General features: G+C 44.2%; 1 protein-coding gene and 1 long non-coding RNA gene across 2 annotated transcripts in view; one reads left to right on the top strand and one right to left on the bottom strand.

Moving 5' to 3' along the window:
* The window catches only part of LOC139106391 (uncharacterized), a 197,759-nt gene that overhangs the window by 24,667 nt on the left and 146,775 nt on the right, over positions 1 to 26,317 (bottom strand). The window lies entirely within an intron of this gene.
* LOC139106384 (spondin-1) overlaps positions 10,065 to 26,317 on the top strand; it is a 179,001-nt gene continuing 162,748 nt past the window's right edge. Inside the window, exons 1-2 of the mRNA XM_070663113.1 lie at positions 10,065 to 10,636; positions 17,166 to 17,400. Of these exons, the coding sequence (XP_070519214.1) occupies positions 17,166 to 17,400 (235 nt within the window). The 5' untranslated portion in view covers positions 10,065 to 10,636. The remainder of the gene's footprint in view (positions 10,637 to 17,165; positions 17,401 to 26,317) is intronic.

Below are 26,317 nucleotides of genomic sequence, written 5' to 3'. Positions count from 1 at the left end.
CCACGTGTAAACCGCTTTTTTTAATTAATTCATTATTCCCTTCGTTATTTATTATAAAGTAAACCTTATAATTAGGAACACTGCGGTATTAATTTTCTACGACGACTGAGCGTCGAAAAAAAAGAAAAAAAAAATGCGCGTTGTTCGCTCCTCGAGCGAGAAGGACAGAAATGCGGTGGATTTCCCTGCCTGATCCTTTCGCGCACTAAAAAGCCGCGCAATGGCGTTCAACACGCGAATCAATAAAATGCAAACGCGGCATGTAGAAAAATAAAGCAACGCCGGCGGCAAAATATACTTCGATGTGCGGGTTTTGCGTGATCCACCGTCAGACGTGCCGTGTAACTTTTATTTACGTACTCCGCGCGTTACAAGGTACTTTCTCTTTCCTTTTTTTTTTTTTCCACAACATTGTTATTCGTGTCGCGACAAAAAAAAAAAAAAGAACCGGGCATCGTTATTAAGATTGCATTACAATTGCGAAAATGTATAATTTTCCGGGGTAGCGTTTCCTGAAATTTACGACGCAGGGAATACTTTCCGCGCGTAGAGGGAGAGATGGCGACCCCCCCGTTTAACGCGACGCGTCCTCGCGCACGAAATCTTTTAATCGCATTTTCATACATTTGTATAAAATTTATAGCCACACCCTGGCGGCGGGGACGTGCGAGAAATAGCGAGCGCGGCGCCGATAATACTGATCGCGGTATTGCGCGGAATTGCGAGCGTAACGGCGAGGGGTAATTAGATAATGCGGCCGACAAAGGAAACTCGAAGGTGGAGCGGGGAGGGGATGAAAATCGGGCTTCTCGCAGAGGCGACTTTTATCTCCCTACGAAACGTGCGGCACGTTTCCTCGGCGCGTCGCGGAATCGTTTAAAGTTGCCGCTGCTTCGCGCAGGATCGTGGGGAGGCAGCTGGAGGAGACGCGAAGGGGGACGAAAGGAGAAAAGGCGAAAAAGGGACGCGTCTCTCAGGACCTGGATATCGCCTCGTTGAAGCTTTGTTCGCTGCGAGATACATTTGGCATTTACTTATCGTCGTGCGTCGGCCATTGTTAATTCGCCGTGCAAACTTTTTCAATTGAACGAGCGGTGCCGGGGCAATGGGGAACCAGCCGGAAGTCTCCGAGGAGACGGGCCGGTCGAGGGCGGAAAAAGGCCGCGGACTATCAGCACACCGGGACGCGAAGTTCGAACCGGGTTTGTCGTCTTCCTTCTCTCCCCCACGTCGCTGCGAACAATTGATATCGATTCCCCCTTTCGTCCTGGAGAAAACGTCCGTCATTTACAAGCGATTCCCACGGAAATCAGCACGTTGTAAGCCTTCAATCGACCGGGAAGTCCGAATAATGTTAATCTCCGGGAGATAATACCTTTAGAAAACCGGGCGCGTCATTCGGGGACTTTAGCGCGAAAGGTACTCGGCATTCGCTAAAAGAGATAAAGAACAATCGAGCGTTTGAAAGGATAGAAAAGAAAAGAGCTAGATACTGGATACAAATCGAAAATGTTCCTTTTTTTTTTATGGAATTTGTATCGATTTAATTGTGTCCGATTTGAATAAAGTCCAATAATTTCGAACGATAAGGTATTGATGCTCTATTTGAGAAATGGCATTTAACAATTTTGTTTTTTTTTTCTTTCTTTCTATTTAATTCGCGTGTAAATTCGCCTCTGCGAAATCGCTCGCGACATCGGTGGCGGGAAAGCGATTTTTGAAGCCATCCGGCCGTGAGAGTTACGGTGAGCTGGCGAGGCGGAAAAACGCGTTCCTGAAAAATGCGAAATGCGTCTGACGGAAACCACCTTTGCGCTCGTCAGATTTTCGTCATAATCCTGGAATCTCGCGGGGCAAGAGCGATCGCGATGGTGCATGGGGTGAGGACGAAGAGAGAACTCTGAAAGGTAGGGAGGAAAAATCGAGGAGGGTGAAGAAGCCATTGACATTGACTGTGTCCTGTTCGCGCAGTGAAAGAGGAAGAAAAAAAAGCCAGGAGGGATTGCGGAGGGCAAGGAAAGGAGAGAAAAATGTCGTGCGAGAGGAGAGAAATGTTCTCGAAATAGATCGAACAAAGAAAGAATTTTACAAGACAGTCTGTTGTGCCAACACTCATGGCTTACAAGTATAAAATAATAATCATATAACGATAATTATTAATTTAACAAATTATAATATTTAGATTATTTGATTAATTTAGCAACAATATAATTTCTCACATCGTACTGAACAGCTTCGCGATGAAGCGCAGAATTTTACAGCGACACGTTTCGCCCGCAAGAATCACAAGCGCTGAAAAGACAGGGAAAGTGTTCGCGCTTCGGAATTTCGTCATGCGGACGTTTCAATGGAAGTTTACCGCACGCCTCGAGATGAAGTGCAGTCCCAGTGAGAAAATATTTAGATGCCCGGCCGGAGAAGTCGATATATCGACCGCGCGCTTGAAGAGACATTGTCGGGCGACTTTGGGCGGCGGCGAAAATTTTTTTATACGGTCGGAAACATCCGGCGATTCGGGATATATACTCGGCCTGACCTACTTCGGCAAGTCCTCCTTGCCGACTAGGGCAAAGGACGCATACTTTATAAGCAATATTTAAGCGAAAAAATGAAAACAATGTTGGCTTAATGCGAAAATATCCGGGAATCTTCGGCGCTCTCGCATGCGTTTAATAAAACGCGATTTCGGGGAAAATTTCTCATGCGGCATATTACGAGGAATGAAGTAATATCGCGCGCGCACGCGGAGGGACAAACATTGCATATTATCCGAGTTTATCAACAATGCAATCTCGCGCGCATACATACCGGAGCATCGATCATACGCCGGGGCATTATACCACGCAGGGTGTATTGCAAAATGCGCTGGAGCGTGTCTCGAAGTGTATCGATAATTCAGCGGCCATCCTGCAATACGGCCGAGATGAATTTGGCGACGTGACCGATGATCCATCATTCGTCGGGAATTCGATAAAGTGACCCGTCATCCGGCCGCCGGTGATAAACCTCGGCGGAATTTATCTCGCGCCTAAATAACCCGCGCTCCAGATTCCACGTTGGTTTCTTTGGGACCCGCGTTGGAGATATATTAATACGAGCGCGAAAGAAAAGGAAGATGGGTAAACGCAAAACGGGAGCAGGCCTCCTTCCGTTTACTTTTAAGAATGGACAGAGAATTGTTATTTCATTTCTTTAATCGAAGATGAGTAATTGGCATTGCTAAAAAGCATTTACTTAAAAAACTTAAAATAAAATAAAATTTTTATTGACGCACATTTGTATATTTTATTTCAACTTCGTGAAACTTGAAACCATCGATGGGAAAAATATCGCATTTAGGTCACGATATAAATTTTCTTACCCGTGGTAATTATATCACGTCATTTCAAGCAAGAACGTATAATTTTATGCAGCGAATACTTTCGCGAGTATTTATTTTTAATATTTGTTCAATGTGTACAGAAATGTGGCAGATTCATCGATGAATAAATGCAAGCACGATGCGGCATTGATCTCAGAACCTTAATCGAAGCTCTATTTTTGCCCTCCGACCGATGTCCATTTTCGATAAATTACTTTCGTGAGTTCGTGACGGAATGGCCTCTCCACCTTATTTTTCCCTCCGCTTCCCATTTACTTAAAACCCGGTCGCATAGCTTTCTGAACAATTACCCACGAGGACGGAGCGAAGGAGGAACGTCGAAGAACAAATCGCTAAATGTCGCTTCCCGGGAGATGGGTGACAACGTAAAAGAGTGCTTTCGCAGAATGTAACCAGTCGGAGGCGCGGGCGAGGGTATCAAATGGAAAATTCAATTTTCAGTGAACCGATTTCGGTGAACATACGTATGGAAATGCCTCCTTAACCTTTCGATGAGCGCGCGAGGTGCTTTCTTACATCTCACACTTCCGTAAGACTCAGACTTCTAACGCCTTTTGATACGAAATCAATTTTTCTCAAGAAATCATTAAAATTGTTTGTAGATAAATATAATCGCATCAACTATATTTGTGACTAAACATATCATAGAATTATTGCTGAAGCCAAAAACCACTTTTTTTCCCTTCCCTCGATGCATATTTTTCGACTAAGAAGATTAGATCTTATCCCGAAGGGACGAAACGTTTGCTCGCGCAGCATCACACACGAGAAATCAGGATGTAATATTATCGGCGCAACTTTGTGATGATATCGAGAACAAGTTAGGAGCTTAATTATCCCATAACGAGATAGGTTTCGACGGGACCTGAGAGTTCGCCCGGCGACGGCCCGTCTCGCGAGCGGAAACGTCCGGGACACGAGGAGAACGACGGAGACGGAAACATATCCGGGGCCTCGGCCGCGTATATAAAACGAGACGCGGGAGCGTGTTCTCGGGTCCAAGCGCCGTCGGTTATAAATACAGACCTTAGAGCAACGACATGCACTCACGGCGTATGAAATATTCCGGTGGCCCGGCTACGTGATATTCGCAAATGCACGGCATATTCCTTTGTATCTTTGTCTACAGGTGACACGGTTAAAGTGCACTTTTCTCCAAGCGGCGGCAAATAAAAAAAAAAAAGAAAGAAAAAAAAAGCAGAGAAAAAGAGAAAGAGGAACAGGGTTGAAGGGATCGGTTGGCAGGGTGGAGCAGAAAGAAACATCAGAGATACAACTTTGCCGGAAGACAGGAAAGAATTAATGAGACGGGACCGAATGACTGACTACCACCTTGCAAAAAGACAGGGGGGGAGGAGGGGGGAGACGGGGAGGGAGAAGGCGGAGGAAGGAAAAAAGAAAAATTGGATCGCAGAAGATGCAGAAGTTTTCCTCAAGCTGCTCGAGTGGGTCTCTCCCGCCGGCCGGAAGTCACGCGAATCGTCGCTCGCGGAGGCGGCGTGTCCTCCTTTCTTTCTACGAGCAGCTGAGCGGCTTCCTCTTCCTCTTCCCGTTCACCGACGAGCTAACTTCGTAATCTGAATTTTCCGCGGGGACGTCAAAATAAAGAATAGTTGGAGGCGGACGGAAGTAACGAGCGAGTTGCCCGCAGCTGGCCGGCATTACGAGTATTACGCGGGCGTTTAATTAAGAGAACGCGAACTGATTCGTTTACTAAAGAAGCCGAATTAGTTATTCGGGAATTGTTGTCGGATTTGCGCGTTAACCCTTCAGCGAGCGTGTTGAAGATCAAAAACGTAAGAAGAGCGCGAATTATATTCCACGTTACTGGATAAAAAAAAAATTTGTTTATTAATTAAATTTTCTTCATTTTTATAATCTTATTATTATATATATTTTATTGAAATATATATTTTAAAAAATCCAGATCTTTAATTTTAATGTTTTCTTGAGAAAAATCAATTTTATATTGTATAACGAAAGGTGGCCAGAAGTTTGGGATGTAAAAAACATTCCTCGTATTCCGAAAGGGTTAAACGTGATCACAGATTCAAAAACTTTATAACTATCGCATTGAATAAATCGCCTACAGCATAAACCGAATTGAATTAAATCAAAAGTTGTGTCAGAAATTAAGAGAAATAAATTTAATTAATTTTAAAATAATAAATTAAATTATTAATTTTATAAGACGACGGATCTAATTTGAACACTCAAGTTGTTCCCGCAAGTTTTTATTGCTGGTGTTGATTGTAATTTTTAATTAATTATCCCATTGAGGCGACGTTGTCTTGCTTTTATCGCGCGTTATTATTCTGATAATATTGGCAATCGATTGTCGCTCGGGAATGGCGCGTATTTTTGTAGGCGCATGAAAGAAACTATTCTCTAATGTTACAAAAATAAAAACGATATTCCGTTAACATTGTCGGGTCAAGGCGGTTATTTAGTGTAGCATTTTTAGGAAAGGTGGCCTCGTTCCATTAATTTAGCATGCATGAAACGTGCTGATGTTATTTGCGGCCGCCGTTAACTAGCACAGAGTAAAGGTACCATCTTTCATTTTGCTGCGGGAGATAGTTTAACGATCTTTTTTCGTAAGGGCGAGCATGATAATTAAAACTCCGACAAACGAAGCGGCGTAATGATTTTCCGATATTAATACAATTAAAAATTATATAACGCCGCGGATTTAATTATGTTTATCTGACGGCCATTTTGAGGCCATGGAAATATTTCAGGGAAATTAAATTCGTGGAGAACTTTACATCACGCCGCGGTTAGTTACGTAATTAAACCGGATCATTTAAAGATAACTAATTTACGAAAATTGCGACCGGATTAAACTACGAAATATAAAATAATCGCCGAGGCTAAATTCTTTTTTCTCTCTCTCTCTCTCTCTCAGTACCAGCGATACGGCGCAAGATCGCTGTGAAATTTATAGCCTCCCGTGTTTCTTTTTCCATAAATCGATTACCTTTCGTCATTACGCGCTAATACAATTAATTTCCGCTGGCAAAGGGCGCACGAAACGGGAGGTCGACTTTAATCCCGACGTGTCTCGACTCCGCAACCCTATCCGGCAAACGCGACGCGCTCTCGATCGTTTCCACGTCAATCGAGCGATCAAATTCTCCCTCACCGTCGTCGGATCAGATAATTTCGGCTAAGTGGCCGCGAGGAGAACAATCGTATCTCGCTAAAGCGAACGGCGGTGTCGCATCGTCGCGCGAAAGACGCTCCTTTCTACTTCCCCGAATTCTCGCAGCGCCGTTCCTCGTCCCGCGAAGAAGCGAGAGAGAAGAGAAGAGGGACGCGCGGCTCCGGGCCAAGAACAAACGCGCCGTAATGACGTAGCTTTGTCGAATTAGTGCTTTCCTTCCCAGCCATTTCGCGCTTTTCCCTCGCCCTGCGGAGCTTCACCCTTCGCTCGCGGCGCGTGTGTCGGCACGTATGCCTATTCCGGCCCTTTTCTCCTCACTCCCGTCCTGCGTGTGTATCCACGGCAGACATAATTAACAATTAGTTCACCTCCCCCCTCAGGTCGCTCCCTTGAACGCGACGTATGTCTATTGCCTCGTAAATTGCGCCTCCCTTTCTCGCGACGCGGAGAGCTCACGCGCGCGAGATAGAAACTACCGTGCCGCAGTTCGCGATGACGAAACACCGAAAACACTGAATTGAGAGCGAGGAGCGCTCCTGGCTCCCGATGAAAAATTCGCCCCGAAAGCGGATCGATAAACAAGTTTATCCCGCGGCGGAAAATAGGAGCCTCGAAAAGGGTTGAATTTAAATCGATGCGGGTTTAATCGCCGGCGCTCCTAGGTGGTGACCGATGGTCATCGCTATATTTATGATCCATCGCAAATTTCTCGTTTTACAAGTTTGTTTTATAGCCGTGCTGTTGTTACGCGGCTAATTAATTGCGCAATTGTGTTCTTTAATTTACATTTGCCACTTCCGGCTGGACGAACTCGGGCGACGGGGGGATTTTGTTTGTCGATGCAAATAGAGAAACTGCGAACTTGTACGCGCGTATTTGAGGTGGATGCTAGCAGCGGAATTCATTTGTTCGGCAACGGCAACCTCAGCGAATCCCACCGCGGAAAAACGAGACGCAAGTCGCGGGAAAATAGTTTCGGAATGAAAATCGGTTGTTTACGATTCGAGGGGGTGGTTTTCCGGCGGACGTCGCGTTCGTGATGGGAGATACCGCGAGCCACGGGATACAAATATATCTCCGCGTTAGAAAAATATCTTGCCCCCAAAACTGTGAAATTAGAGCTCGATAAAAGCAGCCTCGAGGGAACGTACGTCTGTTACTTGTAAATGGACTGTTAAATAACAAATAAGAAATGCTCTTGGATTTATTTGCGTTATTTTGCAAAGTGAAAAACATTTTGTACTTTGATTACAATTTATCCGCGCAGAGTTTCGTTGTTGGATTAACGATAAAATTGAAGTCGATAAATTAATGCGCGAAAAATGAATTGAGTTTAACACAAAATTTCTTACCGCGGATAATTTATCGAGAAAAAGCAATTTAAATCGTTTCAATTATCGCCGCAACATTTGCTCTTTCTGCAGTGTGCCAATGAACGCTTTATCATGTCGTCGGCTGTTTAATGAACAAAAACTGAAACAATTGTCACACGCAGCAACGAAGATGATGTCATTCGAGGAGGGAGGGGGGAGGAAAATTGAGAGCATCTTGTAACAATTAGCGAAATTGAACGGCACACTATCTTGGCTGTTCTAATTTCTTTTTGTATGTCCCGGAATTTAATACAACAATTTAAAATAACTTGTTTTAATATCGTATATATATACTTACATTTAGATACTTGATAAAAAAAAAAAATAAAGATTTTAAAAAATGTTAACGTTTTAAAGTCGATCTGGGTCACTCTAATCCGGAGTTTCGTTCGAGGATTTAGCCGGATAAAAAATAATTGCGATAAAACGGAAACGGGCAATAATAATTAAGATAACCGAAAAATTAAAATGACGTGCAAACGTGAAATTAAACATGTAAATAACGCGCTATTGTCGGGTGTAATATTTTTTTCGTACTGTCGCCAGGAGATTCGGAACGTCAGTTTCGGATAGGAAATACTCGAGATAAAATGCCTTTAAGAGGCGCGGCTTTTGAAACGCGAATTTACATTCTGAAACATAGTATTCATTGACGAGTTAATAATTCATGACTCCGCGACCCCGTCGATAGTAAGAAAAGCTACGGGGCTTACGTCGCAAATACGCAAATCAGTCGCCCCCTTTTTTTTTTCTCCCCGCCGCCATTGAGAAACTTCCTTCGTCCTTCCCGGCGAACTTTACTCGCGGATATTTCGTCCGACAATATGGAGGGTTATTTGTGCGTAAAACTCCGAAACTTGGAGATAAGTACGGAAAATGGCGTTGCATTCCTGAAAAGTATTTTGTGCCTTTTTACGACTTCGCTTTTACGCAAGCAAGAGGAGAGAGAAAGAGAGAGAGAAAAAGATAAAAAAAAAAATGTACAAGGAACAAATTCCGCCGTGCAATATGGATTGCGTGTTATATTTGGCCAATGGCGGCGCACTTAAATATCAAACGTTACATCCAGGGTCGACCGTCGCGGAATAAAATAAAAGCTTGCGTTATGGGAATGAACGTTTAATAATGAGATTAACAACGCGCGATAAATTAATCGAATTTGTATTACATTTACGCAGCCGCGCTGGCATGTCCATGTGACTCGCGGTCCACGCGATTTATTTGAATCAATTCCTCTTTTCTTTTCCGAGTTATACGTATATTTTATTTTGCAATTGCGTGCGTTATTTTATTTGCAACGAAATTATTATATGTAATTTGTTTATTTGCACTCGGCTCGCTTATTGGTTGCCGCGGTCAGTGATTAGCATAAAACAATGTCGTTGAAACATGTTTGTGCATGGTCGCATCAAACTTAGGGTAATTATGAGTTCATATTATCGCGCTTTTGCAAGTGGTAATGTAGCTTTTGCGTTTAAATTAATTGTAAAAAAACGCAGTACAAAAAAGTTTTGAAAATATCTTTTAAATTAATTTTTTATTTTTAATTAATTACATAAATAGTTTGAATTAATCGGGAATTAGTTTTGCTAAATTAAAAATAAAATACTTTAAATTTTTTATGTATGCTAAATTTTTTATGGTTTATTTTAATAGAGACGCGCTAATAATAGATATGGTAACATGGGCAATTAGCCCAGATTTAATATGATAGTGGGCTTTAAAATGTAAAAAATTACTAATTAATTGTCTTCGACTATTTTATTCAAATTTTATAGCAAATGTGGTCAATTTATTTAAAAAATCAAAACTTGTTATTACACCTACGACACATCGAAGAATTTCCAGAAGTACCCACCCTCTATTTCGTTCTTATTTTCTTTCGTCGATGACTCGTGTAAATCTGAATGATTCTCAGACAAAGATCAAGCGTTGTTGTTTCTCAGGGAAAATGAGCACGAAATTAATGCGTCCCCGTGGTAGAATCAGGAGAGAGCGCGTGTTCGAAGTCAATCGACAACACGGACAAATGAGAAAGAGAGAGAGAGAGAAAGAGAACGACGATAGCGAAAGGGAAAAGAGAGAGACATGGTGAGAGAGAAAAGAAAGAGAGACATAGAGAGACAGACAGGGCAGGGAGAGAGAGGAGGGTGGAGGAGAAGGGCGGCGCGTACGTGCGAGGTGGATGCGCGCGAGGTTCTGCTCCTCCGCTCGCGGCCGCGTACGGGCCGCGCTAGTTCTCTCGCAGTACCGCGGCGACCTTCGAGCCAGGAGTATCCGACGTCCGCGACGCATCGTGCTCGCCCGGCGAAAAAGGGGGTATTCGCGGCGGTGGACGAGGAATCTGTCGTGAAACGTGAGAACCTCTCCCGCTCTCGTGACCAAATTCGTGCGCGTCGCCCGTCGCCGTCGTCGCGGCGCCTCCTCGGTCGGCAGGCCGAGCCCCGAGATCGCAAGAAACCAACTCCGTCGCACCTGTGCGCTCGATATTCCTCCCCCTTCCCCCCCTCCCGCCCGCCGCCCTCGTCCTCCTAGCCCCCGCGCGACGCGATTCGGAGATCTTGACCCCCGCGGGGTGCCTGTGTGATTTATACGTGCGCGAGGTGTTTTCAAGAGTACAGCTATCTCAGCCCGTCGTCGTTCCCTCGGAGTCTTTCGGAGAGATAAGGAGCCGCATTCGGAAGCTGGGCGCCGGACGCCGGAGGTGTCGCAAAGGTAACAGCCGAAGGGGAAAAAGTTACACGCGGCGCCGATTTCTCGACGATGCGCGCGCTGATCTCGTACCGACGACGTCCCCCCGGGGTTTTGCCAGATGTTTCTAAAAATATCAACCCCCATATGCTTGCGCTCGTCGTGCGATCCCCTGCGATTTGTAATTTTTCGAAACTCGATCGGCGGCCGAGCTTGAAGCGGTGCCACAGGTCATTGCGATCCGGATCGCTTCGATTCGCGTCGCGAGAGCGGCCCAGCGGGCCCTTTCAAGAAAGAAACCTCACGCGCCGGTGTATCGGTGGCGATCGACACTGCATGCTTCCGCGATAGTTTTTACTACTCACTTCTTTTAACGTTACCGTTTCGCTCGTCGAAGAACGCGATCCTATCGCGCGATTTTTGTTATTTTACGTACTCGATGACAAACGCAACAATCGTAATCTCTTTCTCTCTTTTTTTTTTTTTTTTTCGTATTATTCGGTACACTGAGAGAAACATTTAGCCTCAATGATAAATGTAATTAATGACTATTATGGCTGTGAGAATGGTTCAGCCAGCTGTATTTATTCGTTCAAAATATTATATAATTATAGTTAAAGCTAAAAGTAACTAAATTTTCTTCCCTCAATTTTAAATTCCTACGTACCCACTAAAATATTAATATCTGAATATTAGACATTATTTAAATCAACGTTGGAATTATATCAATCATAAAAATATCTCTCCCGTTCGCGTTCTATTTATATCCCCCCGATTGTCTTTGATAATTAAAATTCTTCTTTTTTTTTTTTTTTAATTGATTAAAACGACATATTTCGAGGCGTCTCCACTGCCGCGCGTCACTTTTATTCCCCAGTTCATTAGCCGGCAATGACACTCGATACGCGCCGCGTTCAGCGCTCGCCAGTCCCGGCATTGTGTAACTCGGGTTACATCCGTGAGCTAAGGTTATTATTACGCAGTAACTATTACGTATTCGCGCGATGCGCAGCTCAGATTTTGGCGAGGGGGAGATTCCATTAACCACGGTTTCGAGCCCTAAATCCACACCCGCTCCGGCTCCGCGCACACCCTACCGTCTCAGATTCCTCAACACGCCGCTATTAATCCTCCCAAGCTAATTATGCGGGTTTTGTCGTATATGAAAACTTCGCATAGAACTCTGTCAGATACTTACTAAACGCGCCCTCGTCAATTCTCATTTCGACCGCGACGAAGTCGACGTGAAGCACGTTCGAGGCGAAGCAGAAAGAAATAGTTACTTTCGATCAGAAATATAATTATACGATAATTTAATTAAATTTCAACAAATAAATATAATCGACTCTTTCATTGGTTTATTTATATTCGTCATTAAAAATATTAAAAAAATTAATCGATCAATTCGTCAATTTATTTTCGGAGAAGCTTACGTTATACTGTGAGAAAAACTTGCCGAAACTGTAATTTTATAATAGTTTTAATTAGAAATATAGTCGACTCAATCATTTCTACTGGTATAATGACCTAGTTCAATGTGCCTGTTAATTAGAAATATCGCAGAACTACAGTTTCGACCAAAGAACCAGCTACGTCTTTCTCTCAGGGCGCGCGAAGGGCAATCGCTTTTCGTCGAGGAACGGCGGGAAAACGTAGCTACGCGCGGCGCCGTCGCGAATTCACGCGCGGCTTTTCTTTTCGGACAGGATTCCCGGGCTTTTCATTATTTACGTGCCAAGCGAGTAATCAGATTTGCGACAACTTGTTGCTTACCGGAAAGCGCGACGCGGAAAGGCGAAGTTCGAAGACACCGAGGTGGAGATTCGCGCTAACAGACCGACGGGAGATACAAGGGGAAAGGGCGAGGGAACGGGGGAGGGAAACGGGGGATGGCTGCAAGAAAGGGAGGGAGAGAAATCAGCCCCCGCGGCCATTAAATTACTCAACCGCCCTGAAACCGGGGAAACTAGCGGCAGGCCCCAGGACTGAAACTGTTTATCATCCGCGATCGTTTGTACGTTCGCCCCGTCGGGTATTCCTCCTCCTGGTCGTCGTCGCTCTCCGTTGTCGACGACAACGACGACTACAACACGAAACGGGATCGCGGGGCTGAAAAACGAACGCGGATCCGGCTCGCGAGATCGCAAAACGTAACTCTCGGCTCCCGTATGAGTCGTTTCACCGGCGGCGACGACGAAACGTAATGAATGCCGGAGCAAAAAGAAGATTCGGCCGGCCGGCGTTCGCGAGTTTGCACTTCGCGGCTAAATAATGTTTCCGTGTTACCGAACGCTTTTCTCCCGCTTCTAGCCCCCGCGTTTCCTCGAGTCGCCGCGACTCTCGGAGCGAACTATAATTACAGATTTTTACGCAACGCGTGTTGTACGGTGACGCGTTGCTGCGAATTGAGGACGGTATCCGATGACACGTTCGCCGCGCGATTTTACAGTTTTTGTACGGGAATAATGGAGGAGTGGTATTAAGATTTTATTTCTTGAGATGCACCGTCGAATAAAAAAAAGTTACTGTGAATCGACGCGTATTATTCTTTGCCAGGTTAAAAAAAAAAAAAAAACATAGACGTTTATTTCTGTGTTAAAGAACAATTAACGCAGAGTTTCTTTCTTGCAAATTAACAATTTCCACAAATTTCCGTGCAAAAATTAACAATTTAATGTTGAAATTTAGAAGAAAGTAATGAAGGAACGATATCAAAAGGTCTCACTTTTGCGAGACGTATTTCAAAGTGTAAAATATAAAGAATCATTGTTTTAAATAAATTTGTATTATTCTTAGCAGGGGATAATAAAAAGACATTCAGGACGTCTTTCCTCGCGGGGCATTCTCCCTACAAATTAATAATCCTCCGCGCAATTTCCTTGAAGAACTCACCGCTTTACCGTTCAAACTTAGAAGGCCGGGCGATTCCTCGCGATCGATATAAAAAGTTTAACGTATTCGGGGATAAAAGTACACGTGTTTTTGCATTCTGCATCGGGCGCATAAAAGTTTCAAGCAGCGGGGACTATTTATATCACGGGCGAGATGGATAATGCATCGGATCGCGTCTTCCTCGGATCCGGTTTCTCAACAATCGCGCACCGGCATTGTGATCAATACCGAATCGGTGGGAGGAGGCGGGGGAGGAGGGGTGAGAAGATATACTGAATAATGCCGAGCGGCGAAAGTTCCTCGTAGTTATCTCTCTTGCTGCACCGGCGGCACTGCGGCGGCGGGAAATGTCTGGCCGGCGGATCGCGAAGTTCGCAAAGAGTTTCGCGCGAGGGATATAAATATTTTCCGTGTGCTTTTCATTAAGTGTTCGTTTACCTTTTCGGTCCACCGTCGGAAAGGCCGGCGGCAAAGCGCGGGGAGGAGACCTCTCGTCTTAAAAACGAGAAAGCCCGGGTGTTTACAAAGAGGAGCTTTCCCGAGCGGCTAATACCGTAAATAAGCAATCTTTTCGAGCAACACCATGCACCGCATATCTGTGCATCTCGATGCTAAACGGGGGATGTTTATACAAGTCTCATCCCCCGCGATTTAATACGATTCGTACTCGATATTTCTCGTGGACGGCGATCGGCGTTGAATCTATGATTTTTGTTACGAAGCACAATTGTGGAAATATATGAAATATGATTTCTGCGGAGTTTTATTTTGAGTTTTATTGTTAAGGGCAGAGATAATCACTGTTTCGCTTCGATGCTTTTTGCACGAAAACTTGTAATTATGTTTGGTACTGTATATGCTCGCGCGTAAATGCAATTTTTTTTTTTTTTTTTTTTCAACGAAAAAATAACAAAATACTTTCTGCGTGAAATAATACGAGCCACTTTACAAATTTGACTTGATGAGTAAAAATATTGTGTAAAATATCGGGCCGTGTGACGGCCCGTCAATTTACCCTGGAACGGTTCCAGATAGCAGATTCTTTTCGTGGCCGAGAGTGACCGGTGGATAAAAAAAAAAAAAGCCCCGAAAACGTCGGCTCGGGACTCGAGTGACGTCGCTTGAACGGAAGCGATTCGAGTGCGATTTGAATTTCGAACGTGCGCCGATCTGCATACGTAAACAAGCTGCGCGAAACGCGCCGCACTTGGTCGCATGTGGGATATGATTGTGTACCCGCGCAATTTCGCATAATCATTCAGGAAGAGGGACACCTGACTGATTTCCGACCGGCAGAAAACGAAACTTGATAGAATACCGCGAGATTCGCGTGCGAGGGGCACTGAGAGGAAAATGTAGTTATTTTTAGACTGTAACTGTATGATATTTTTAACGATATCTAAGATCGAATCAAATTACGTTAAAGCTGCATTTCTTTATCAAGGTGAGATAGAATTATTCCTGAATCCGATCATAATTTAATAACAATTTTAACGGTATCTAAGATCAATCCAAAATTATCGTAATTAAAATTTTTTTTTTAGCGTGAGAAAAAATTATATCGTTACTCTTGAAACCCAACAATAATTTTATACTTGTACTTTGTCTACAATAATTATAATTAAATTAGGTATAAATAAAACTGAATCAATCACGTACATATATTATTAAAAATATAAAATAATAACTAAATCCAAAAGTAACTGTAACCTTTTTCTTAGTAAATAATATGCGAAGGCGAACAGTTCCTCCACATCGATTTTCCTCGATCGTTTCAGCAGGATAATAATTGAAGAACCTTCCGCTTTTATTTTTTCTTTTCTTTTTTTTTCTTTTTCGCCATCAAGTATAATGGATTCACTTAAAAGAAAAATCGGCACGCGCTCTCACATACCCGCGACGAACAGAGGGATGTTAGCGCGAGTTCACCGACCGTCACCTCTTACGCGACGTTTTACGCGACCGTGCGATAATGCCGCGTTATCCTTTTGATTGCGATCATGTAAAAGAACCAGAATCAACTCTCGCGCTGGGCTCTCTCGGCGCCACCTGAATTATTCAGCAGCTTACGCGACCAGGGGCTCCTCTCTTTCGCCGACATGCCCGCGGATCAATCTTGTTTACCGCGCAGAAACCGGGTTATCACTGCGGGACTGCTTAACAATACAATTCGCAGGTGGCCCGCTTCTAGACCATCGAATTACCATGCATGCCTCATTCATCGCACGTTTCCGGAGGACGTGCATTCATTATCCGAATCGAGATTGACTTGCGAGAACTCGTTTTTGGGCTTTAACGACCAGGCCCCGCGACAACGTTGGCAATTTTTTCCCGATCGATTTTTTCTCGAACAATAGAAATGATTATATCAGCTAATTCAAGCGTCACACCAATTTTTTACAAATATAGAATTCTAACGATAAATATAATTTCCAAATTAATAAAAAAAAAAAAAAAAAGAAAAGAAAAAGAAAGGATTATATTTATAATTAACCGAATCATGTCTGTCAGAAATGTATTATGGAGTAAGAAGAAATTATAATTACCCTCGGAATAAAATATCAAACCAAAATTAAAGAAACTCTAATTCGCGATAATTCGAATTCCTTTCCGTGCGAAAATCTCGAAGAAATATCTCGGAGATAAGGGAGACCTTGTATTTCACTCTTCCTCGCGTTCTCTCGTGCTCCGGCTACGACGATGACGCGATAACGCGTGATTATGCAAGACGCGTGTAACGGCTTGACGTCCCGCAGCCCTGACGTTAAAGCGTGGCGTTTTCCCGACCACGGAAATATCAGATGATTGCGCGGCCCCGGGGCATGATGAATTGTTACCCCGCTTTATTCTATTTCGGTCCATTCTCCGATAAGAGATAAGCTTTATATTTTCCCCGGGACGGTATCGCGTAGTAGTAACCGTAGAAATTACTACCCCGGAGTGGCTGCACTTGTAGGTCGTTCTGCAACTTTATCTTTCCTTGACGTTCCCTTGTACAGAGCACTTTGGAGAAGTTTCACGTTTCTTTTAATATTTTGTCGGAAACACGCTCGGGAAACTGTCGGGAGTAACGGCCGCGCGTTCGTTCGCTCTCGCACGTCGAATTCTCTATCGTGTGCTACTCGGCGCATCTCCACGCCGAAGCAAGAATTAACCTAGAACTTTACGAGATTTCGAACGATAAATATTACACAATCGACTCCGACCATTACGGCGGTGGAAATGGTTGAATTGATTAAAATATATATATTTTTTTTTTGTATTAATTTGTTAAAAATATCATAAAGACATATACAAGAAACCAAAAGTAATTATACGTATATTTCTCTCAGTGTATTTATCTAATTAATCTATAAAAAGAAAGAAAAAAAAAAAGAAAGTAAAGTTATTTTAGATTACTTGTTTGTTACCGAAAAAAATAATGCGTTACTTCCCAGCCCTAAAACGTGTGAATTTTAATATTAATTAGCTTGATGCACATTAAATCATTATTATAATTCTATAATCAATTATTACTCTATTTTATTATTAATATTATTATTATTAATATATTATTAAAGTTAACACGAGTACGTTGGCGTGAATTAGTCGAGTTTATAGGCGCTTGATGACGATTTTTATCTACTACTGTTTTTTTTTTTTTCGCTTTTTCTTTTCGTAGATGTTCCGTGGCACGTGGCACCGGTGGTCGGTGGTCCTGCTGCTCCTGCTCGCAACGAGATTTCTTTCCGTGCACGGCCAATGCGGATCGTATGCCCAGGACCGACAGGAGAAGCAGGAGAAGCAGGACAAGCTGGCGCTCTACAGGGTTACCCTAAGGACCTACTGGTCTAGGGCGCGATTTCCGCGACATTATCCGGAGTGGAAGCCACCGGCGCAGTTCGGCAAGCTTATCGGTGAGTTAGTCTCAACCGCATCAATTTGCAACACGTAAATTTGTGTTCCTTTTGGTAACCGGCTTCTCTCGATCACATTTTTACGTGGATATTTAAAAAGAACAGAGTCAAAGTGAATTCGATACGTCGTCACATCGACCAAATTACGATTGCAAATTTACGTCATTGTTTAATTAAATATCTTATAGAAGTTTTCAAATTAATATAATTAATAACTAAATACTGAAAATTACTTGTTTTAAATATTAAAAGCGTTCTTGTCGGCATTTTAATATTTACGCGAAGTAAATAATTTTCCTGTGTTGTTTCCAGTAATTATGCCAATATTAATTGGAGAATTTTGTGTATAATAGAAAATTTGCTCGATATAACGTTCAATTGATATTACTTTGATTTTCTGTTCTCCAAGGGCATATATTTGGTCACCGCTTGACAATATGTTGCTTTATTCAAAAATTTACGTGGCATGCGAGCGCTAGTAAAGCCCGGTGCACAGCGATGAATAAAACATCGAAGAATATACGATTATTATTCCAGGATTAATGCTGCAGTCTGAGCTGCGGAGGTAGTCGTGTGCTTTAAATAATTCGTGTAACTACCGCGCGCGAAAGGAATCGGAGTCGGTTCTACGTGCCAAAAGGCTGTTTTTTTCCGGGCAAGTCCGTCGTCCAATTCGAGGGCCGATCTCTCATTAGCGACGCGTTCAGAGCCGAAGGCTCGCATTTCCCGGCGAAAATTGAATTGTAAAACGGCGCGTAGGAAACACGGTCGCTCTTTCGCGCGTCGGCCGCAGTTTTAATCGAGCGCGACGTCATGAAAATTAGATTAAACCATTGAGGCGCCGATAAAAGAGCGAGATTTTTCTCTGATTACGCCGAAGCCGCGATCCGCGATCGTTCGTCGAACAAGGAGGAAGAGCGACGGGCGGCTCTCTTAATGAGATTTTCCCGGCGCTTTTTCTCTCTTTCCCCGACGTTTGATTCCCCCGACGCGCGGCGGCCTCCTAGCCGCCGAAACTTTAATTCGATCCGAGTCCCACCAGGTTCCCGGCGTCGCCGATTCCGATCACGGCGAATACTTATTTCTCCCGCGTCGGCCGACTCGCGTGACCCGCGCCACGTCAGCCCGAGCCCCGCACCCCGGGTTTATTCTCTCTTCTCCTTGTCCCCGGCGGGCGCGAAGGCGACCGTGGAGGCGAAACGATAATTGGAGAAGTTGGGAATTATCGCGCGGCGCCGCAGCCGCTCGACGCAAATTTGAAACGTCGCGCGTTTACACGAATATCTTCCCCGGCGAACCAGGTCCCCCTTTCGTGCGAACCTACCGGCGGCGAATTTGCGACGCTTGCCTTTCGAAAATTTGGCAGAGCGACCGAGCGTTAGTCTCTGGTTTTTCGCAGTACACCGAACGCTAATCGGGATATCCGATTCTAATTTAAGTTCGAACCCGGCCGCTTTCAGTCGGGCGGACACCTCGTAGACGCACGAACAGGTGTCGTAAGTCTTCGTCGGTCCATAAATTCCCCGCGTCCCTCCCCGTTTCATCCCCCTCGCTGTCAGTTGGTCCCTATAGTTTCGCGCTCTCGGCCTGGCGTCTGTGGTCGCGTACCCTTCGTTTCCTCGACCGGTTTTACCTCGGGCCGGGCGCCAGCCATCCCTTTCTTCCCCCGTGAAGTCGAATAAATCCCGCCGTTAGACCTGATCCTGGCCGTTTCGCCGAATGCAGTGCGGGCGTTCCGCGAGAAACCTCAAATTCGAATTAGAAAGCCGCGTGCGCGCCGCCGCCGCCGCCGAAATTCAATTTCCAGACTCCGGCGGAGTCGAGAAACCGCGACCGGCGGGCACGATATGAGGAGAATCCGGAGAGCTGCGGTTCCTCCTGCCCCGGTCGCATTTTGTTCTTCCGCCGAAACGTTTTTCGTGCGCGGCGATGCCGTTCGAAATTACTTATCGCTCTGAGAGAAAACGTAGCCACTTTTCGGCTCAACTATAATTTCACGATACTTCCAACGATAAATATAATGGGCTCAGCCATTATTTATCGTTAATAGCATCACAAAATTATGGCCGGGGACTCAAGTTTTTCTCCCAGCGCAAAGTATCTCGATCCAATGAGATTTTCTAACGACAAATTTATATTTAGTCGTTTCAATTGATCACGAAATAACACAAGCTGAAGCGAGAAGGGTTTCACCACATTCACCATTCAATCCGAAGTCAATTTCGCAAGAATGTAATTTCACCTCTGGTAAGAAGTAGCGCAATACGAAAAATTGAAAGAAAAAAAAAAAAAAAAAGAAAAAAAAAATCTTACAGGTCGGCCCCGGGGAAAAGGATCGAATGCCAGTTAAATAAAGAATCAACGGAGCGGTGGAGACTTTCCTTTATTTTATTTTATTTTTTTTCTCGCGTGATACGAAAGGAACCACGTGAAGTGGGCTCGAAACAGTGCGGGGAAGAGGGGAGGGGGGGGAGGGGGGGCGGAACAAAAGCAACGACAAAACGTAATCGAAAATCCTTTACGCCGTCCCGGAGAGAAATCGCGGCTACGGGAAAAACGAGGCCCGGCCTGGGGGGGTTGAATTCACAGAGAGCGCGGCGCGGGGCGGGAGGAGGGACGGTTTCTCTTCGCATTCCGCAGGACCTCCGCGAGAGACCTCTCCGTGGGTACATCCCGCGTGCACACGGACGAGCAAACACGTTCGATCGTTAACGGCCGACTAATGGAATGGAATTCGCATCGCCCCGTCCTCTCGTCGTATATGCGCCTCCGACCGGAGGTCGTTTCCGCCATTCCTTCAGCCTCCTCCCGTTGAGTCGTAAAACTGTTGCCGCGCGGCGCTTCTACCCTTCGCGGCTCCGGTCGATTAAATTCGATTTTTTTTTCCCTCCACCCCGTTGCGACTGCTCGTTTCTCTCGACCTCGGTATTTCTCCTCCACTTCCGTCTCCGTCCGCGCTCCTTCCCCTCCCAGAACCACCCGGATTTAAGTGGAAACGCACGCGGGCATGTTTTTTTAAGGCGTTATCGACGTCGGGTGTATCGTGCATTTTTTATGCTTCTGCGACACGTAGTATAAAGATAAATCTCGCTCGGACAGAAATAAATAGATCTCCCGGCTGCGGCACTGTCTTTTTGATTTTATAAGACGTAGGTGCGGTAATAATAGAGAGGAGTTTGTCGATACTTTCTCCAGCACGGGAGGGGAAAAAAAAGAAAAAGAATTCCGTAACAACGTAGGCAGTGTTTTTCGCAAAAATGTTACGCGAATTGAAACGGCCTTTGATTTAAATTATTCGTCGTTGATTATTCGGCGCATTTTAAGTGAGTTTTTTAAGCGAGTAATTTAAAATAAAATTAAAACAAGAGGCGCTTTGATTCGGTCTCGCGAAAAATGGCACGCTTAAGGAAGCCACGTTTAATTGGAGCTCGAGCGTGAGCGGATTGGAAGCAGGCGCGAGTAAACTGGGTCGGAATAGGCACGTATTTTGCTCAGTTACGGTCTCGCGACTTGTCCGCGCAACATATTCACGAGGAACAAAGGGACGCGCTGTTACCACGCGCGTATCTGCAAGGCAAACACGATAATAATAGCGTCGCTAATGCACGACAGGCGCTATGCTAATGGCGAGCAAATAGCTTTTTTTTTTCAGGAATAAAGCAAATTACATCGGTTAACAAGAAAAATCTTATAAATGTCTTCGCGCGGCTTAACGCGGAAACGGGAAAATATTTTTCGAAGGAAATAAAGCAATCACGCGACGCACTTCGAACATCTCGACCTCGCCCTGCGAATCGAATTTTAAACTCGAAAATATAAATTCAACGGCTCACTAAAATTATTGATATTATTTTCTGTTTTATCTTCGATATAAATATCGCTAATTATCCGCATAAAAAAAAAAAAATATATTTTTCGCGTAGTTTTCTCTCGTTATAATAACGCACGAAGTGTCGCGCTGCGTTTATTGACGCAATAATCCGTTTACGACGAATCGTTCGCTGGGCAACAAAAAAAAAAAAAGTAACGGTCGATATTCCGATTTTTATTTCGCGCGAACGGGATTATTGCGGCCGTATGTTTTTCGCGCTACGTTTCCCCGCGTTGCTCTTATTCGGCGGCGATGATGCACGCCGAAAGTTCGGCCGAAAGGCTATTTGTAGGAGAGAGATTGTCCCGGAATCATCGGCGAGCCCACTTTGGGGAAAGGCACTTTTGGTATATGCGAAAGTTCGCCCATTCTCCGTATGCTAATAGACCCCATAACGGCGACGGGAAAGAACGATTTCCCACGTCACGACTCGTAGGGCGGATAATAAATAATATATGTGTACGTCGTAGTACAATATGTGATCATATATGGATATTAAATATTAAATTAATCATATACGTTATTTATACGTTATTATACATATGTCCACATTGGATATGTAATAATTTTATAAAAATTATTTTTTTTTTATGAACCGCGTTTTACAGACTTCGCGGACGAGCTTTGAGGGATGGTTTATGCGGTATTCTATTTGTTTTTAATATTTTTTTTTTTTTTTACATCCGGCATATTAATTAAAAAAAAATTATTTGAAATTGATATATTGGATCCCGACATATATGCACACCAGTCAGGATAGTGTGCCATTTGAGGGTTAAGTCCGTCGGTGAAATTTCTTTAGACGTTCGAGTGTTCTCTCTCTCTATCTCGTGGCGTGAATCATCCAGCGCGCATAGGGCGACCCAAAAATATCCCCGGCAAACGCCGGCCTGCGATGTAAATGTGCCAGAGTACGCTAGGATAGATTCACTAACGACCACTAGCTTCAGTAAATAATCGCTCTCCTTCGACCGAGAATTGAGATAGACTCTACATCTTCGTCTCCGAAAAGACGCGACAACATATTATTACGTATTTGTCGCAGCAAAATTGAATAAACGCCAATAAAACGGACATAAGTTAAGTAAATTACATCACGACACAGTTGTTGTAGTAAAATTGATATAAACGTTAATAAACACGAATAAAATATTAAACGTAACGTAATAAAAAAAAAAAAAAAAAAAGGAAAAAAATTAATGCCTAATGGAAAGCAGAAAAAATAAAGTTAGCAGTTGATAATTGGCTGCTGATGAGTTATGGTTCGCATAATTTATAGCAAGTCCCATAAAGGTCTGATCACGAGCGGCTACAAACGCAGCGGGGTATCCATTATAATTTTACTCGCAACGTGCACAATATACCACGGATTTTCTCGGCAAGTTCCCGCGTTTAGATACCACCGAGGCAGAACGTCTGGAACTTCGCCGTGAGCGAAGGCAGACTTTGCCAGTTGCGGAACGAGGCCAAAGCACGGCGCGGAGAGTAAAATTTGCGTGCGGGGCCGGCGACGAGCGACGCGTGCACACGACTTGCACTCGCGCGAGCACACTAATCCCGGTGAACTTTTGAAATATACGGCTCGCGTCCGACATCGAAGCATATTTTTCTTTCTTTATTAGATCCCGTCCACGCGGGGTCCCCGACACGGCGTCGTGGCGAAGAGCCAAGGAAAGAGCGCGCTGAATCCGAACAACAATTCCGGCCGGCGCTTGAGCGCTAATCGCGCGAGATTGCGCGAAGGGACGACACGTGCAATCGTCGAATGCGCGCCTCGCGAGAAGAGAAGTTGGAGAAAAAGCGTCCGAATCCGGTAGCTGCCAGATTCAGTAGAAAAATGCGCGAAGTAGAAGACACTCGCGCGACCGTCGGTTACTTCTTTCGCGGACAAATCGGGAGGGGTCTAATTATTCTATCCGCGTGCGCGCGCTTCTCTCGATCTCTTTTCTTTTTTTTTTTTTTTTTTATTTATAGCCAGAGAGAGATGGTTTAGCGCAAACGGAGGACGGAGGGAGGCGGCTGGACCGCAAGCGGGGAAAGCGCGCAGATCCAGAAAAAGCGAGGAGGAACGGGATGAAAGAGAGAGAAAGAGAGAGCTTGGCGAGGGAAGGGCGCGAAAGAGGAATATTTTTAGCCTGGACGGACGAGAGGAGCCGAGAGCCTCTTCTCGTTTTGCTTTCGTTTCTCTCTCCTCGTATATATGCCGGCTGCACCCGTATTGACGACGAACAGCAGAAGAAATGCACGCGGAGAGGAAAAGCGAGCCATTGTGTCGGCGGATTTGTTAAGATTGAAATGTCGAAGGGAGAGAGAATGAGAGAGAAATGCAAGCGACGGATCACTGACTTCCTACCTCGCAAAAAGATTACACAATACGTAGACATTTCCGGTCTCTCGTGTTAAATCCGTCGATCTTAAGCCGGTATTCGTAATCCGTTTCTATTTTAAGACGGTTTAATTTCATTAAATCTTAATTGTGGTAACCTAGAACGATTTTTGAAAGTAAACATTTTTTTAAACTTTTATTTGCGTGTTTTTTCTTTTAATATTTTTATTATATTTTTTTTTTTTTTTATGTTAGACGTGTTAATTTCAAACTACCGGCCTAGAGCAGTATATTCTAACCGACGACGTTGTACAATCATAGTCCCGCTGAACTTGATATATTTCAACGTCCCCCGCGACCTTTTCCTTCCGCCATCCGATGCCTCGAAAGGAAACCGAAAGCACTCGGCGCCTCTTGGCCAGTAATAAGTTCGGAGAGGCAATTTTTAGTCTGTCCAACCGCGAACATCGTTTCCTGCTTGTCTAAACTCTGTGTTTAGTCTTCTTTCACGAGAGGCGTTTTCATTTAAACCTGTACTTGCTCCACGAGCGCGAGGTTCCGGTTTCTCATTAACTAACGATTACTTGTTGTTCGCGAACGTTTTGCATTATATTATCTGGGGCATTTTGCGTTATTAAATACAATATTACGGCGAATTTACTTGCGGGAAGGTGTATTGAATTAAGCCGAGTTATCAGGTTGCAGTAAACTATTTAGATAATTAAAAAACTGCTTAAATATATGACGTGATAATTTAGACAAAGATATATGCAGCAAATAGAATTATAAAGTATATACGCATTACGGACAAACGTATTAAGAATTACACAGCAAATAAAAATTAATTAAAAATAAATAAATCAAAAGTTTCTGATAACTTCAATTATTGAAAATTGTAACGAGTTATCGTAACCTAATATTTTATTTAAAGCTTAGTTAATGTTATATTATGGGAAGAAAAAAGAAAACGCATTTTAATAATAATATACGCCAATAATTATGAATAATAATTAAAAATAATAATTATTAATAATTTGAATTAATAATAAAAATAATTATTATTTTACCGACCTAAATAACAATATTCTTCGCATCTCCGCTCGTGCAACGAGATCGTTTCTCCGATTACTTCGTTCCTCATCCTAATTAGCCAAGCTCGCTAAGACGCGCTAAGACGATTCTCTCCATCGGATCTAAAAAGCTCGGCCGAGATTCATCTTTGTAGACCATCTCGCTGCGCCGGCTCTTTAAACGCGAGAGCCGGCGCGGATCCACAATTTGATGCTTGTTCAAGTCTTAATGTTAATTGAGCGCGAGACCAGGTCGCGATAACGCGGATTCGAGAAACGGCGACGTGCCGCGACTGTTACGCAGCTCTTTACCAGCGATTAAGACCGTCCCTGATTTCCGCGGACAATCTCGAAGCTACCCAAAAAAAAAAAAAACAAAAAATGTTAGCTAATTCACCGAGAAACGTCCGCAAGCCCGAGAACAATCGTTCTCGGCGGCGGCTATCGATTTGTCCCGACGCGGCGCGGCAATGTAAACACATTCGTCGACCCGATATAGCGGTAATACGGATAATAATTTGCGGCGACGGGAAATGGCTGAGGCATTAATAACGCCATGTCCGGCGTGCCGCGATTATTTCGCCGTCGCGGCGATCGAGCCCTCCGCTCGAAGAATATATCTATTGTGGCGCATCTCGGGAATAGAACGGGTAATGCACTCGGAAACCCGCGCGAGAACGATATAATTGATACCCATTTAATTAGTTTTCCGCGCGACTAATGAATCTACGGGATGCTGGACAGAGAGAGAGAGAGAGAGAGAGAGCAATCGCGTTCAGTTCGCGAAAGTCAATCTTTATTAGACAATAATGATATATTAACTGGCATTCCTTGCTGCCAACACAGTTCTGTGACCTTTTTTTTTTTTATTTTTATTATTTTTTTACTTTCGTATTATTTTGTGACGCGTTAAAAAAAAGTGCGTTAATCAAACGTGGATGATTATTTGACAACGGCGTGTGAATAAAAATTGTCTCATTGATATTTAAAAGTCACATCGCGATACGTTGTCGCTGCTGTGGAAAGAAATCCAAGTCGTAATGCATGAATAAAATGAATTCGGTATTAATGACGGAAGTTCGACGCGAGCCGAGGGCGGGCGCGTGATGAAAAACTGGGAGGCTGCATCTTAAATCCGAAGTAATTCATTAGAAGCGCCGCGGCACTTCTGGTCCCGACTACCCGAGGGGTTTTTCTCCGGAGGGCGAGTCCGCCCCTTATCAGTGTCGTAATCGCCAGGCAGAACAAACCGCAAAGTGTAACGAAGGAGGAACCTGGTTAGAGAACCGAGCGAACTGACAGAAAGCTGGGGCGGCGGAGGGAAACGAGGGAGAAAGAGCGAGAGAAAGGGCGAGAAGGAGAGAACGCGAGATGGCGGTTTGAGGCAGGGAGTGAGAGACGGGGACAAGTACGACGGAAAGCTTTCTGTAGCAGATGTAGTACTCGCATCTGAAAACCATCCCCCGAGGGGCTTTTGTTGATTTAATAAACGCCAGCCCTCGAGAGCTCACCAGCCCCCGACCATCCATTGTCGTAGCCACCCTGGTGCCCCCCCGGGTCACCCCGAGCCCCCTCTTCCATCTCTCTTTTTCTCTCGCGCGCCTTTTAACTCATATTTTCTGTCTTTACTATTGCTTAACCGTCTTCCGT

This window comes from Cardiocondyla obscurior, linkage group LG11 (assembly GCF_019399895.1).
Source record: "Cardiocondyla obscurior isolate alpha-2009 linkage group LG11, Cobs3.1, whole genome shotgun sequence".
Taxonomy (NCBI): Eukaryota; Metazoa; Arthropoda; class Insecta; order Hymenoptera; family Formicidae; genus Cardiocondyla; species Cardiocondyla obscurior.
Note: the sequence above shows the minus strand (reverse complement) of the source record. Positions and strands in the feature narration are given on the sequence as shown.